The sequence below is a fragment of the Dermacentor variabilis genome, chromosome 2 (genome assembly GCF_050947875.1).
Source record: "Dermacentor variabilis isolate Ectoservices chromosome 2, ASM5094787v1, whole genome shotgun sequence".
Lineage (NCBI taxonomy): Eukaryota > Metazoa > Arthropoda > Arachnida > Ixodida > Ixodidae > Dermacentor > Dermacentor variabilis.
In genome coordinates this window covers 106,163,216-106,180,017 of record NC_134569.1, presented here as the reverse complement: position 1 = coordinate 106,180,017, position 16,802 = coordinate 106,163,216, and the positions used below count along the sequence as shown (strand labels likewise).

General features: G+C 45.1%; 1 protein-coding gene across 2 annotated transcripts in view; it reads left to right on the top strand.

The window, feature by feature from the left end:
• Nucleotides 1-16,802, top strand: part of fry (microtubule binding protein furry) — a 43,558-nt gene that overhangs the window by 5,069 nt on the left and 21,687 nt on the right. The window contains exons 2-6 of one of the 2 annotated variants that reach the window (XM_075681603.1): nt 27-217; nt 1,099-1,210; nt 3,951-4,247; nt 5,080-5,235; nt 13,180-13,367. In XM_075681603.1, coding sequence (XP_075537718.1) covers nt 27-217; nt 1,099-1,210; nt 3,951-4,247; nt 5,080-5,235; nt 13,180-13,367 — 944 coding nt within the window. Of the gene's footprint in view, nt 1-26; nt 218-1,098; nt 1,211-3,950; nt 4,248-5,079; nt 5,236-13,176; nt 13,368-16,802 lie in introns of both variants that reach the window. The other variant, XM_075681602.1, reaches the window with a different exon arrangement.

Here is a 16,802-nt window from a genome sequence, read left to right as displayed (position 1 = left end):
AACTGGGGTGCTGCCTGGTTTTGCAGGAAGAGCTGTGCCGTCAGATGGCTCAGGTTCACCCTGAGCTGACCATGCGGCTCTTCTCGGAGGTGACAGGACGGTTCCAGACAGCACGGCCAGAAGTGCGCCAGAATTTGCTTCGGTGCCTGCTGCCCTGGCTGGGAAACATGCACCTCGTTGATCCGCACTTGACCCCTGGCCATCCTCAGGAGCTTGAGTCAGTCCTTTCTCCTTGTGATGTAATCATCTTGAATCGCCTGCATAGTCATTTTGTACTCAATCTTACCAGGGAAGAATTGGTTCTCTGGACAGAATGATCTTGCATCACTATGTGTTGATTTCCTGCAATTGGATCTTGGCAAGGCAGGATTGATTCAAGGTTAAATTAGACCACGCCTTCAAAATTTCCATCAAATTGCACCTCTGTACACTAGGAATTGCTATATTTTTTTGCGTGTAGCATGAAATTTTTTACCCTAGGATTGCAAGTCCCCCTCCCTCTCTCCAGTTCAGTGCTACAAAATGCAGTGTTGTGCCACGAGATGACTAAACTCTTTGGGAAAACTGGCTTTTTGATTTGGAGGCATAAGTTCTTGAGAAGCGAGCCCACAACTCATAGCAGCACTGGAGAATGGTGAAAAGTTGAAAATGTTCAACTACAGCAAGAAGGGTTGTTTGTGAAATTTACGTCCAATAGTACGATCAACTGCCATGGCGCTGAATAAAAATAGCAATGTGGGTGAGTTCATTTAGGTCGATGGTGTAAAATTTCTGCAGTGCGAAGCACTTAAGTATGGAAAGAAAGGTCAAAAAAGGACGAAGGAGAAAGGATTGCAAGAGAACAACAGGAACACTGTGTTGTTCTCTTGCAATCCTTCTTCCTTTGTCCTTTTTTTACCATTCTTCCTGCATTTAAGTGCTTCACATTGCAGAAATTTTACACCATGTACCATGGTGCGTATTGCACGAAACTGAAATTCAAGCAGTACAATTTTGGCCCAGGATTGTATTGAAATGAAAGCTACATAATTGAATTAAAGCCTAAGCGAACAACACGAAAAGGGTGGATGACTCATTGTGTTTCATGGATTCATGCAGGGCTTTAGCACCAGGTGAACGTCGAGAAGGCTGGGGATCAGCTGAAGCCACAGAAATGGTGCTGAACAACTTGTTCTACTTGACGGCAAAGTTTGGGGACCAGCATCCCAAGGTGAGTTAGACGTGGGATATCTCTGTTGTGCAGCTAAATTCGAATGAAAAAAAAATGAAGTTGCAATTGTTGTGTGCACTGAGGATGTGTTTACTGTTACAGCTTAGTGCAGCTTTATTGTCTAAAAGCAGACACTGTCAGTGTGCGTGAGAAAGCTTTGCAGCACCGCAAGATGGCTTTGCACACTGAATTTTAATTGTGTTGCAACCACTCACACTTTCAGAATAGAACGCAGCTTTCTTTCACAGCTTCACCTGCCCTACTGTTTAAAAAAGAAAACTTTATTGAATGACAATTCTAGTTTGAGTCGCCATTGTTTGTAGAAGTGGCGCTCTCCAGTGGTAAAGTGGCGGCAGGTGCCTTCATCTCCAGGATCTAGCAAACATGTTACCCCATGGTCTCATTGGGTGGTACCATAGAATTTTCTACAATAATTACTAGAGGGTACTCTGGTGCTGCAATCGTTCAGCCATCATGGGAATGATGGGAAGTACACGGACTTGCCTGATCTTCGTGCTTGTGAATTCAGACGTTCTTGTGACTTTGTTTATTACACTTTATATGCCTTCATTGTCATAAATTTCAAAGCAATGTATACTTTTCAAAGTGCAGAAGACGCTGTGAACACACACACTTGCTACTAATTGCAATGGTTCACTTTGTCGAGATGGCCAAATTGAAACGTGCCAGTCGTCTCAAGGTACTGGCTTGCCTGCGGTAAATTCATAAAGGTGTTTTATATTGCTTGTTGATGCATGTGTCCATGGCATTATGGTTTCAATATTGGGCTTCTATGCTAGAGGTCGTGCGCTCGAATAATCCGATCGGACAATTTTAATAGTGTTTATTTAATTATTTATTACTCAGTACCTTGTTGAAAATGACGAGTTTACAAAGTCACGAAGTTGTTTGAAGCTAGAAAGACGAAGTTTAGGCAAATCCATGTGCTTCTCATAATTCCCATGCTGGCTGAAACCCATGCATTGAATTCCCATGCATTGCAGCTCCCGTATATTCTAGGGCCAGAGTTTCCTCTAGTAATTATTATGCAAAACTCTTTGGGTGCCACCGGCCAGCTTGGCCAGGTATAAAGCATTGGTGGGGAAATGTTGGCACATGTGATAATATGAGGTGAAGAAAGGGCATGGGGACATTCTCAGTCCATGTGTACCACGTTCGGATGCTGCCCAGAGGCCAGGCAGATGGGTTGCCCTGACTTGAATGCTTTGATAGGGAAGGTGAGGGTCTGGGATTGCCGGATGAAAGATGCATCTGTGCCTGGAAAGAGGTGTGAGAGAGTTGGGAGGAACATACGGGACTCATGGGCCTCTTTGAGCCACGTGCACCAAGCACTTGCACTGCTCAGCTTGACAGTGTACAGCTCAGTAGACTTCTGGCCATGGGAGAGGGGTGCTTGGCTTCTCGTAAATGCGGCCTAGCGAATGAGCTTGCTCATTGCCCTCCATCCCTTGATGGCCAGGAATCGGCCCCAAGGGGACCTGTAAGTTTCGATGTGTCTATGGAGCTGATTGGAGGAATCTTTATTGTGATGCCAGATGTAGATATAGGTCACCACTGTAGCTGCCGGTGTCAGGCCTTTCTTTGGACCCTATCTATCTAGTTCCTTGCTCCATCATGTAAATTGTGTTGTACTACGAGTTGTACCCACTTTTTCCAAGTCTTGTCTTGTTTGATGCACTTCCCAGTTGTGAGACTTGCATGTGCAGAAAGGGCCTTGAAATACTGGGATACCTTTGAGTGCCTCCCCACAGATGGCAGCACCACAAAGCCAGAAAATTAAATGGTCTGCGCATTTTCTCTTCAATTGTTCACCTTTAGGAGTGTACAAATATTCAAAATTTTGAATATAAATCAAATAGCCCTTGCTATTCGATTTGTGTTTATTTAGAGAGCTCACCATTCAAAGTTGTTTAATATCTGTTTCTATTTGAATGTAAGAGATAATACCATTTATTGGAGTCCATAGGAAGAAAGGCAGATGCAAATAGTGACTGTTCTGAATGTTTCTGCTGCAGGGGAGCTGCATGTGCTGTGCAAGTGCACCAGTTGCTGATCAAGTGCATCGAAGAGCTAACTTCTGCTCAATTATTTTTTGTCATTCAATAAGGGTACATTGCTTTTAGGCAGCTTACGAGTTAGTTTTCTCAATTTAGGTAAATCAGCTAATTATTTAGGCAATTTTACCATGTTTGCACCACATCAAAACGATGTTCAGTGCTATAGTATTACACTTCACTCTTTCAATGGACACAGTGTGCTTCATGCATCTGATGACATGCTGTTTCTGTCTCATTATTGTCATTGTGATAGTTTATGAGATACAATAACCTTCAGCTGTTTCTCATTTACAAGTTCATCAGCTGGCTAGACGTCCAGTTCTGAAGGGCATTACATATATCATATAATGTAACTAAGCCTTCTCTCTCTCTATCCCTATATTATTATTTTTTTTACCAAATGGCCTCCACACAACCTTTATATTTCACTTTACTTGGATGAGGAGGATGATGATGATGATTTAACTTTATTGAGAGCAGACGAAGCTGTTTGGTTGCTTTCCTTGCGGGTGGCTAAGTTAAAAAAATATTTGGCATTTGTGTTCAATTTTAATAATAAATTAGCTATTCAAGCACCTTTATTCACTTTTATTGTTAACTTCCAGAAGACTTGTGCCAACAACCTCACAGCCAGATGCTACAGTTGGCATTCATTCTTGCAGGAGACAGAAGAACTGTGGGCCCTGCTGTGTCGCAGTGGGGCCTCCAATCTGCGAGTGGTGGTGCGTTACCTGCTGATTGTGGCGGGGTTAGCCCCCGGGGAGCTGCTCCCATCAGCCAAGCGCGTGGCATTACACATGGGCCGTGCCTGCCCTGATCGACTGCTGGATGCCCTCCTTGCCGAGATGCAGCTGGCTGAGACGCTGGGTTTCTCAGTCGAGCGAACCGAGACGCCGCCATTCTTCCGTCTCACCAGTGCCCGCAAGGGCAGCAGCAGCCACTCAGATGACGGCAACCAGGTATGGACGGCCAGCAGACTTGTGAACAGCTCCAGTGCAAAACACAGTCTTGGGCAAAGGAAAATGGAATGCACATGCACTGGCTCTTCAGTTCTTCTGCTTCACTATCTATTACTTAAAATGGCAATCTGACAGAAAACCTCTAAAGCCTCACTACCAAATATTTACTTTGCCTTTAAACAATATTCACACCAGGGTGTCAGTTGCATATACCGTAATCACTCTCACTAGTCTATGTGTGAATTTAGTGCACTGGGAATTGCTGTTTATTTTGTTCACAGTGACAACCTGTGGCAGCATTGCCACATATTCACGACATCACTTTTGCAGCTTCTCTACATGTTCTGTCACTTCCCTCGGCTGCCTCTCCTTTTTTCTCTTTGGGAATGTAGTGTTGTTAGGAACAACTTTTGTCAAAGCCTATTCCAGCGGCTTCTAAGTATCTGGTGCTTCTGTATTCAGCAGCATCTGTTGCGAAAAGAACACCGAGCCTCTTTTGTCATGCTGTCTTCACCCTAGCCCACAAAGGCGACTGCTGTTCGTTGTGTGCATCACCTAAATGATAATCCACTGTGTAAGAAAAAAATTAAAGAGCATTGGTGCACCAACCTCACCATTTACCAGGTTATAAAATGCTGAGGCCACTGATTGTTTGCTCAGTTCACCTGTGTTTGTGAGCACACTTGACTGTGTGAGGTAGCAAGGCATATCCACCATAATTTCTGCGTATAAATAAAAATGTGGAGTGCGAAGCCATTTGCATCATCATTCTAAGCTTTCTCTTACTTTGGGTGCCGAGGTGAGGTTACATTTTCATTTAATTTCTGGGCAGGCTCCAGATGTTGCCCAGGAACGCGGCACACTGCACACGAAGCGACGCAGCACAGAGGACGGGTCAAACGAGTGTCGAGGTGGTTCTCTGAGGAGCAACTCTAGTGACCGGTCGCGACAAGACCGCTCAATGTTGCTGTCTGCTGACGAACCCAGGGTAAGAAAGCTTTTGCAGAGTTGCTTTTCTTTGCACCCTGTGACTTTTTGTGTCACCGATGCACATACTGTCCCTGTCATTCTGTAATGCTTACAGCATGTGATCAGTCCACCTTTGTCAATGTCGCTGCATTTTTGGAAACACTCAAGCTTACATATTGGAGATCTGCAAAAATATTGAATAGCAAAATAAAGGTACGACTTGCTATGCTAAAGTCACGGCATACGTTTTCGTGCAAGTTGGCATGTCTAAAGAGTGAAAAATCGATCCTCAAAAAAAAAAAGAAGGGTTGATTGGTTGTCTGCCTTAATGTTTAGAACTTTGATTGTATTGAGGTTGGCATAACATCCATTTTTTACCCTCTAGAATGTTTCATCCTGACCATATGTTCTTGGACTTCATGAAGTTTTCATGTGCTGAGCAGATTAATGATGAATGCAAGTTAAGACAAAGTGATTTAAAGGGATACAGAAAAAAATTTGTCCCCAAGATTTACGGCTCCAATGACGGCTATCACATTGACAGTGACCAAAAAAACCCTCTTTCTGAGCAGAAATGAGTGAAAACTAATTATTTTAATTAATATTTCTCAGATCGCCGCACCTAGCGGCGCCCTCTGAAGACTCCGGCAAAACTGGATATCGCGTCACACTTGCCTGCCTCACTGCTTCCCGCCCTTTGCAAGCAATTGCAAAGCCTCGGGATGTCATTGAAAAGGCAGCGCCTCAAGCCTGGCACTGTGCCGTCTGTTTTCTCGAGGAAGCGCAAGCAACAAGGCGTCAGAAGTGAATTTTAAAGGAGAAGGCGAATGTGCGTGGCTCTGCTATCGCAAACACTAGAGAGCAGCGGAGCTGGAGGAAGGCCAGTAAAGTAGTGCCAAACTGCACACAGGACAAGCGAGTGCTGGCAACGCATATCCACGGCGTCCTTCAAAGGCGTCTACTTCGGCGTCCACGATTCGCCTGGACTAATTCACAGACTAATAGTCTGTGACGCCACAGATTGGACGCCACAGACTAACGGTCTCACAGAGCGACTGAACAGAACCCTTACTGACATGCTAGCTATGTACGTTTGTCCAGACCACTTGGACTGGGATGTTGCTCTGCCATATGTCACCTTCGCATACTGTCTTCGCCTATTTGTCCTGCCATGACACTGCAGGTTACTCACCGTTTTATCTACTGTTTGGCCGTGATCCAGCTTTGCCCCTGGACACTGTACTTCCACAAGTCACACATTCACAGACCACTTGCGCCCTTGATGTGCTTTCTATGGCAGCACAGGCCCGTCAGATTGCCCGCGCTCGCCTCAGTGATTCCCAGGCTGCCCTGAAGTCCTGCTATGATATGCGCCATAGGGACCTGCAGTATTTACCTGGCTCCCTCGTGCTCCTGTTAGTCACCATTTCATTGTGTAGGCCTATCGGAAAAACTTTTGTTGTGATATTCAGGTCCCTATTGAATCCTGCGACAGCTTTCAGATGTGACGTACGAGATTGCTCCCAAAAAGCCAGGCCCGTCATCCGTACAGCCAAGAACCGATGTTCATGTCTTCCGTTTAAAGTCTTACATGTGTGCCTTTGCCGGGCCATAATTGCTTGCGCTGGGTCAGTGCTCCAGTTTCGCCGCCATGGTGTTATGATGCAAAACAGTACGTGCAGACAAGACACGATAATGAAGTGTTGTTGGTTGGGCGCTTTGGCTGCCGTGTTCTAGTGTCAACCGGTGCCTTCAGCATTTGCCTTGCATAAAAACATTCGTGCTTGTCTCCTCCTTGCAACTGTATGATACGTTTTCCGGCTGCTAAATCCCATGTAAACAAGAAAAGGCGTGAGGCTCACGCTACCGAGAACAGTAACTGCCTGCCACATCAGCTTCCCTGCAATGCTCGCTTGCCCATATCGGGTAAAAATGCAGGTGTGCACTCAGTTTCTTGTTCCGGTACCAGCAAATCTCCTGAGTTGTCACGTGCCGTATGCACAGCTATCGCTGCCAACTGTATTGCGATAAGCATCTTCACCTATCTGTTTTACAGAGCGTGGGCCCTAGTGGTCGTTAGAAGCGTAGTGCACACTTCCAGGCGATGTGTGCCGCGATTTGTGCCGCGAAACGTGCCGCGATTTCCTGCTGCAGGGGGCGCAGTGTGAGCAACTAGTCTTGCTTCGGCAGCATCTGGTGTTGGCCACCAGCTCAATTTCATTTCAGTTTCCCCTCGCCGTCCTAAAACACTATGCAATAAGAAAACAACAAAATACATCTCAAGCAGCCGAAGCCCCACCAGCCTGACATGCATCGGCGTGTCGTGCCACATGCCAAAGGGATTCACATTACGTAGATGTCAACAATAGTTGAGTCTGTCAAATTTTTTATTTACTTTGGATCGTACGTTTTCCCAGTTAGTGTTCTTTCTCACATTTTTTTCCAGAACATATGAAGGAAGTTCTACTGTATGTGGTTTCTTGAGCCTCCACGACTGCATTAGATGAGTTTTTCACATCTCTTGAAGAAATTTGCTTTGATCTTTTTCTGAAAGCAAAAATTGTCATTTACCTGACTGACCACTTAACACTCAACCGCTTCCCTTTCATTAACCTTCCTCCACCTTGTGGGCTTCCGCAGAACTGGTTTGCCATATTTCACCTTTGTATGTGCAAGAATGGGATGCCCACGTGTGATGTTTTCACGCATAATGTCTCAAGCAGGAAACAAACAAATAAATGAAAGAATACATTTTTTTAGAAAGATGCAGCCTTATGACTGGGATTTTCTCTTGAACTCTAGCTATTTACTACATAAGTAACAAATGCAGTAAAAGCTCGCTAATTCGACCAATTTATTCAGAATGTCAAATAATTCGGACTCGTCCTCTATTCCTGTCGAGCATATGCATTATTTAATGGCATCAAACCCTCATTAATTCGGAGTTTATTTGGCTGCACACCGGTTAATTTGTCTTGTTCTGTGAGCTCAGCGAGCGCAGAGTGCCGCCAATGTGTTATGCAGAAGTGGCACTAGCGTCCTCCCAAAACAAAGTGGCGGAGTCCATATCGCCATGGTCTTCAGTGGAAATCATATGGGAATAACAGGAACATTGAAACGCACCATGCTTATTTATGCCTTTACAGCCGTGCATGACACTGCATATGCCGCATGCTCTCAGAACTACATGGTCACCATGCATGATCCCATCACCATGATCATGCCAATGGCAACCACAGTTTTGTCTGCAGTAGGTGCTGCAAACAGTAGTTTCGTTTTGATTCAGTGCATGAGGGTTCCGTTCCTTCAGAACCAGCATTTATAGATACAGTGAAACCTCTTTAGACCGCAGTTGGCTGGAGCTCGGAAAAAGTTCATACTAAATGGTAGTGCTGCTTAACCAAAGTAGCATGATATCGCCCACTTACCTGTCAAAAACGGAACTACGAGAGAGAGCAATGAAATGGCAGAAAACATGCAGTATTTATTCATGTTACGCGAAAAAAGTATGTTATTTTTTTAGATGCTGCGGCAGGCTAGCAGCGACGACGGTGGTCTCAAACTCACTCAAGCTACGAGCCAGCTTTTCCGCCAGCCCTCTCTTCTCAGCAAACACCGCATGAGGCTGACGTAATGTGCTGTATCTGCCACTGTCGGGCCTGAATTGCCCGTGCTGTCGCTTTCCATGTCATCCTCATCACTGTCGTTAGGTGACGCTTCGGCAATAACAGAGGCAACGATCGCAAAATGTCAAACCTCGAGAAGTCAAACCTTGTAGCTTATGTATTTTCACGGTCGCAGCAGCATTGCCGACCAACTTCTCGTTCGTATTCCAACTCCCACACACCTAGTCAGCCGTAGCTACCTCTCGCGTGCCAGTGCCGACTTCATGCCACGTTCGACAGCATGAACTATGTCCAATTTTTCTTCTATACTGAGCACCTGGTCTTTGTCCTAGCTTGCACGACACTACAACAAGGGCCACAATGCTCCTACTCTGGCACGGCGCCGAAATGAGGCTGATGTTGATGTGGCTTCACTGTTCCAAGCACGCTTTGTGTTTGCGCTTGGATGCCGTTCCGGTCTCTGAGGCTTGTAGCTCTGCCGGGACGCTGTACAGCCGTGATTTTGCAACGAAAAGTGGAATGCTGCGTGTTAACTGATACGTATGCAATAAGCTGGTATGGTTTATGCAGATACAATACGTATTATGTTCAATGGCTGCTGAGTCGGGGATTTGACTTTGCTACATTTAAAATTAAACTACTGTTTAAGCGGGCACGGTTTAACGAGGTCTTACTGTACTTCATAACTGCATGGTCATCGTCATCAATAGCGACTATGGTTGTCTGCCGCTGTTATGGCAAACAGTAGTTTCGCTCTGACTCGTTGCATGCTGGCTGTGTGCCATCAGAATGGCATTGTCACCATCCACGAACACATAGATGACGACCACGGTCTGTTCTGCAGCGATTATGGCAACTAGTAGTTTGATTTTGAGTGAGTGCAATCCACACGCAATGTTACAAACACGGTGGAAGCTTTCAAGGATGATGAGTGATTCTAATGTGGCTCGCACACTTGCATCAAATCCACCTATATTGCGATGGACGGAAAATCTGTTGGCGACCAGTTCACTGCAGAAAAAAAGATGGGATATGCACACAATAGTGAAAAGCATCTCTGATGAAGATGTGGGTCTTGCGCCACGGCCGCACTGTGAAGAAAGTCGCAAGACCTTTGCCGCTGCAAGCACTGATAATTGATAATCCATACAAGCACTGATGATAATTGCAGCTTCTGCACTGCTTTTATTCAAAATTGAAACAAGATTTGCTGATATATTCAGTAAATAGAAGCATGTTGATGAAGGAAGCATTTGCTTATTGTTCTTTTGATAGCCTTGAAATTCAACATTTGGTTAATTCGGACACTCTTTTTGGCACCATAAAATCTGAATTAATGAGGTTTTACTGTATGTGTTTTTTCATTAAGGCCAATTGCAATGAAATTTTAGATCAAGTAAAAGGATATATGTATATACACCATGCAATATTTCAAGTTTGAAATATGACTGGAAGCATCCTGCAAATACTAATACAATAATTTCATATAATTATGTCTTTCAGCAAGCACCTACTAGCCTAAAAGCAGTTCTCCTGTCTCATGCAAAGCTTGCAAAAATAGCTGTTTTTGATACCAAAACTGAAAAAAAAATGCCATCTTTACCAGTTGCCGGAAGTGGCGCATGACCTAGAATGTGTGACTCCTTGACATCACCTCTGAGATACGTCCAAGCCGCAAGAATGCTTTATAGCACTTCAAAAATGTGCCATCTGGATTTGGCTACTATCCATCGGTCAAGCTGGTTCAGTACAAAGCCGGCCCACACCACATAGCATCGCCAAACTTGAGCACACCAGCACGAGCGCACACTCCAGCCTTGCTATGCACATGGCAAACATTGCACTATACGGTTGACAGTTGCATGTATCTTCGTAGCATAGATACCACGGCCACCACGGGGTGCCATGATGAGCTCTCTCACTGGCGAGGTGCTCTGACAGCCACATACTAAAATTGGTTTCTATGATGGACATAGCTCAAGGTGCGTGGCAATGCAAGCTGCTACCGAGCGCTCCGTGCCCGCAGTGCGCTGAAAAAATCTCTGAGACGGTGTGCTGGGACTTGTCTCATAGCAACAACCACCAGGTGCACGTGTTATTTGCTTTGGTGTTGTTTAAAAGTTGCCAACAAGAAAACTTTACAATTATAAGCCCCTTGGCTTTGCCAAGATTTCTTCATTGTTATATGCTACCCAGCTATAGCAGATATAGCCAAAGTTAAATTTCGTTACTGTTGGCCTTTAATAGTAGCAGTTCACTGTAAACAGTGTACACAGAAAGAAAAAGGTGGTACAGGGGCTTTCTGACAACTGAAACTTGATCACGAAAGAAGCATGACATATACTAGAAACAATGCAGATGAGAAAATTTTTAAAAAGATAGCGGTACATCTATGTGGAACAGTTAAACCTCAAGATTACAATGCCATGCTTGGTTGAAACGGATTACTTGACACTGATGCCACATATGACTTTGTAACCTCTGCAAGCTTGTACAACACACAGACACTAAGGCTCCTTACTGCACTGTGTTGGCCACTAGAATATTCAATTTTATATAAATTTAAACTGACTGTTCTTCCATCAAAGTTGTAAGCTTCCTATTGCCACGTAGCCTGCCGAGACATTTTCCTGCTTGACCGGTTAGACTTCACACAACCGTGATGCACAAACAAGGAACAAGGGAAGCATCAAGCTACCATGCTGTGAGATCAGTGGAAATTGGTTGTTATAGTTTCACTCTTACCGTCATATTCACAAACCAGCCTTTTAATTATGACTTGATTGATTGACCCTTAAGGTGTTTCAAGACCCAACCTTCTACTTAAGTCATACTTTTGTCGCACTTATGTACTGATAAGTTGAGTGGCCGCAAAGGTACCCTCTTAGCTACCTTACTCGTACTGTTGGCCGTACTTATCGTAAGCAAAATGGCCAACTACGACAACACGTTTGCCTAGTTCGGAGAGTTTTGTGCCCATGCAGACGAAATTGACGAGGGCAACGCGTACGGATATGCGGGGCCCTCGCATAGAGATCCGAGGGATCGGCAGAACCCAGTGGAGCTTTATAATGATCTGGAGTTCACCACGTGGTACCTACTTTCTAAGCGTGCCATGTTGAGGGTGCTCAAAATGCTCCCCCTGCTTCCCAACACTGAGAAATGTGGCCTACTTGTACCGCCATTGCTGCTGCTGCTTATCCCGCAAGATTTCCCGCATGTCTCCAGCCTTTCCCTTCCTCTACTTTTTCTTAATGTTTTCCCAGCATTTTTTAGTTGCTGCTACTTACTCAGCTGCACATTGTTTTGGCTGTTGAACTGAGTCCCCAATTCTTTCCACATCTTTTTCTATGTCGGAATTGACACTGCATCAGTTCTCTTGTTTTCCAAGACGTCCTGGTATTTCTGTACCAGGGTGACGAGCAGAACCCAATCCTCTGCAGAAAAGTTTGCTTTCTTTTTATCCATGACTAAGACACACTGCATGCGGACCACTAAAAAATAGATGCAACATACGCACACGGTTTCTCGAAGGATAAAGAAAGAGTAAGGAAATGCAACACATGTGGCAGCTGAAAAAAAAAAAGATAAGCAAAACACACAGTGCGACGCACATGACATTAGTGAGGCACATGCGATGCCAACAGAATGACCATTATATTAATGGCTACAGTGTAGCGACAGCTGCCAGTTGTGGCCAGACAAAAAATAATTGACGAAATTTCTTCTAAATGCTGCAACATTTACTTTCAATGTTGTGCTGAAGCTGCGATCGTTTACTTGTGCCTGAATTTATGACAGAAGAATTTAAAATTTTCTAGCCTCACTACTATTACACTTGATTACACAGAAAAGTGAGACTTTCATAAGCGGGCCCTAAGTGGAGTTTTTTAAACTTAGCTTGAAATTTCTGTAAATTTGTACTTTTAAAAGTTGCCTCTTCGCAAAACTTAAGTTCCATTCTTGAATATGGCAGTTGGTTGCGTAATTCATCTCAACACACGCACATCGGTATGAGTCTGCATTTTTATTTTTTTACCATTGCATGTCAAAAATTAAATTGTGGAGTTTTATGTGCCACAAACCACAATCTGATTATGAGGCACACCGTAGTGGGGGACTCTGGAAATTTGGACCACCTGGGGTTCTTTAACAATGCACCTAAGTCTAAATACAACCATTGCACATCAAAGTAATGAAGGTGGGATACAATAAATTATGTTTTATTTTTCTGCCATGTTCTTGACACACTACTTCTCTGCAGCCTGCTGAAATTGGGGAATGATTGCAGCATTAAAACAAAAATTTAAGTGAAGGCCTCCTCTTTTTGTCAGCAGGAATCCCAGCCAGATGAAGAGCCAGAAGCACTGGACAACTTTGCCTTGCTGCGTCGGGCGGCTGAATCAGAAGCAAAGCCAGAGACACCTCAGCCACATCCCTTGCCAATGCCGGAATACGGTGGCTATTATGCGCCACTGTCCGAGTTTCTTCCAGAAAGCTCTCTGCCTGTGGTAGGCTTTCACAGGTATGTGGCTGCTTTCATACTTCATTTTTATGTACACCGTAGTGTGCCAGTGTAGTATAGTACATCCAAACTTGTCATCATGAAGTCAAGTGTTTAATATGTTTGCTGTATTAAAGGGGCCCTGAGCCACTCTACATCGAAGTCGAGAAACGCTTTTTGTGGGGCTCTTGGGACAAAGGAACGACAGCACAGTAGCGTAAACAATCACAAGGGCATTTATTGCACATTTCATAGACTAATGCGTGCTAGCCGAGTTGCTATCCACAAAACATGCCAATGGGCGCGCGACAAATCGTGGAAGTCCGACTCACCACAACCGGATAACGAGCTAATATGTTCGCCCTATGCTGGACACCAACGCCTGGTCGTTCGTGCATACGGTCACGCAAACGGTGGCACGTTCGAATGATCGTGTTCGTCCATTCCGGGGTAGGCCTTGCGAGACGGTCTCGCAGAAGCACGGATCGGCGCATGCGCAGAATGTCCGCACCGCTTGCCGACCTCGAGCCAAAGAGGAAGAGCCTTCTCCTTTTTGCGCCCAAGTAACCCTGCTGTTAGGTGGCGTTAGCAGAGCAACACTCGCACCATCTCTCGTACTACCCTGCAAGCATACCAACTGTCACAGTAAAGTCACGCGGCAAAGCTGGATTACAGGAGACGGGAGCTATCCGAGAAAACAACATATCAGGGGGCGCGTGAGAGTCGTGCATCCCCACAATTCGAAGTAAAAATAGACAACTTCAGAAACACTTTGGCTCAAAGTGTACTTCAATGTGTGCAGCAGAAGCAGAGTTATTGGCATCTGAAGGTTGCCTATGATCCCCTTCGGGCTGCTCTGGCTCCTTCTTCAGGGCCTTGCACTGTGAAAGCTACGGTGGAGGGGGGACATGCCCACAACGCTCCACTTACTGAATGTCACCATGGTGCAGAGTTCAAATTTTATTTCAGGTGGTTGCACAGATGCCACTGTTTCCGATTTTGGCGTCTACGATGTGCCAAACCCGATTGACCTCAGCGAGCAGCAGTGCGCTGAGCAAGTGAACTCATCACAGCACCCTGGGGCGGCCGTGATATCTAGACTTCGACAGGTGTCGGGCTTGTGGTGCTCTCGTGGCTCCTGGCACCTTTTGTTGTTGTCCTATTGCGTAGTGCTTTGAGGTGGCGACGGGAAACCAAAACTAAATCAAGCTGGTGGGCAACGCCGAATGCCGCTGGAGAAAAATGTGACATTCACATCGTATCGCCCGCAGCAGGGAACGGTGGCGCATTTGGGTCATTACCTACTGAAAGCAGGTAGTGAGCTTCCAACAGCACTGTGCCCCATGCACTGTAAAACAGATAGGTGAAAATGTTTATCGCAATAAGGTTGGCAGCGGTAGCTATTAATGCGACGTGCAACGACCCAGGAGGAGACTCGCTGGTACCGGAATAAGAAACTGAGTGCTCACCAGCGTTCTCACGGGAGATGGGCAGGCAAGTATTGCGGTGAAGCTGCCGCAGCAGGCAGCTGCTGTTCTCAGTCACGCATGCCTTGCGCATTTCCTTGTTTACACAGGATCTAGCGGCTGGAAAACACATCATATGATAGAAGTCCGCAGCAAGGAACAGCAGCACGTTAGGGTTATCGCCCATTAAAGGCGGGCAGTACACTTCCAACGGCAGCACACGCTGTGAAACAGATTGGTGAAGATGTTTATGGCAATGTTGTTGGTGGCGATAGCTGTGAATGTGGCATGCAACGACCCTGGAAGAGATTTGCTGGTACCGAAATAAGACACTGATTGAATGCTGGTGTTCTTTCAGAAGTTGGGCGGTCGAGTATTGTGGTGAAGCTGCTGCAGCAGGCGACTACTGTTTTCGATTGTGCGCGCCTCACGCATTTTCTTGTTTACATGGGATCTAGTGGCCCCAAAATGTATCATACGACCACAGTGCAGTGATGTACTGAACATTGATGTCGAAAGATCGTGTTTTCTGGGAACGTATGAACCGGCAAAAAATAAGTTTAACTCAATTGGGTAATTTTTTGCAGTCTGGATCACGAATGTTTGTGCAGGAAATCATACATAATGGGATTGTATTCATGAGGTTCTACTGCACACAGTAACAGTAGGAAGAAGCACACTGATCAAAACACACTTCTTGATTGATGTCTGCTGTTGGCCATTAGCAGCCGCACATGTGAATATGTTATATGACAAAATATAGCGCCCGTAAACAGTGAGAAGTAAGCTGCTGTTGGAAAGAGAGTGTTTGTGAAAAAGATGACCTGGTGCTCCACTTGCGAACTTCACGTGTCATGCGCGACTGCAAAATTTGGCTGAGATATTCACTGCAGCGTATGCTATCCACAGACTATTTTTTTCACCAAGCTCGTACGGTGGTTTAGGACCTCCTTAAACACTTTTTCCTGCTCTTGTTTTAACACTGTTGAAAGGAGTGTTCAAGTGCAGTGAACAGCACTGCAACAAATATTTGCTTAGAGCCAGACACCTACTGTGTTACGCCTTTGAGGTTAGGCCACATTATTTATTTGTTACTTTTTCAAAGCAGAAGGTATTACAGAAAGGAGTGGTATACATGAACAACAAAGACATACATGTGCAGCAATAAAGTTTTAACACAATGTCTTGTTTACGGCTGTTTTAAAGCTTGCATTGTCCGGAATCTTGGCAATGGAAGCAGGCACGGTGTCCAATTCAGACTTGTTCTTGGACTAAAGGAATCCTGGCGCAACTTTGTTTGACAAGATGGTAGTACACCAACTTTAAGTGTGTGATGCCAATGGGATGATATATATGACAGATGTGTTATTAGGTATTCGTTTAGAGTAGGGTTGAAATTATAGATCTCATGAAAAAGACACAATCATCCACATTTATGACAGGATGAGAGTTCAGGTGGACTAAGGGCAAAAATGTTCATGTGCCATGCTTTGATGCAAATAAAAGAACCTCAGAGCCATCTACTACAGCATCTCTCCTATGCCCTGTGTCATTTTAGGATGTTGAACCGCCATCAATCAATCCGACTATGTCTTGACAGCATGATGTCTCGAGTGGTTGAGTGTTTTGCCTGTTTTTAAGATGTATGCTAGATTGCTTACCATAATTGTTTTGGGATAGGCTCTTCACAGGGCTCGATAATTAATGTAGATGATATATGTTGTGGGGTTCTCCTCCCGTACTCTTGGGACAAAGGAACGACAGCACAGTAGTGCAAACAATCACAAGGGCATTTATTGCACCTTTCATAGATGAATGCCTGCTAGCCGAGTTGCTATCCACAAAACATGCCGATGGGCGCGCGACAAATCTAGAAGTCCGACTTACCGCGACCTGGTAGCGAGCGAATATGTTCGCCCCACGGTGGATCCCAACGCGTGGTCGTTCGCGTGTACGGTCACGCCAACGGTGGCGCGTTCGAGGGCGGTCA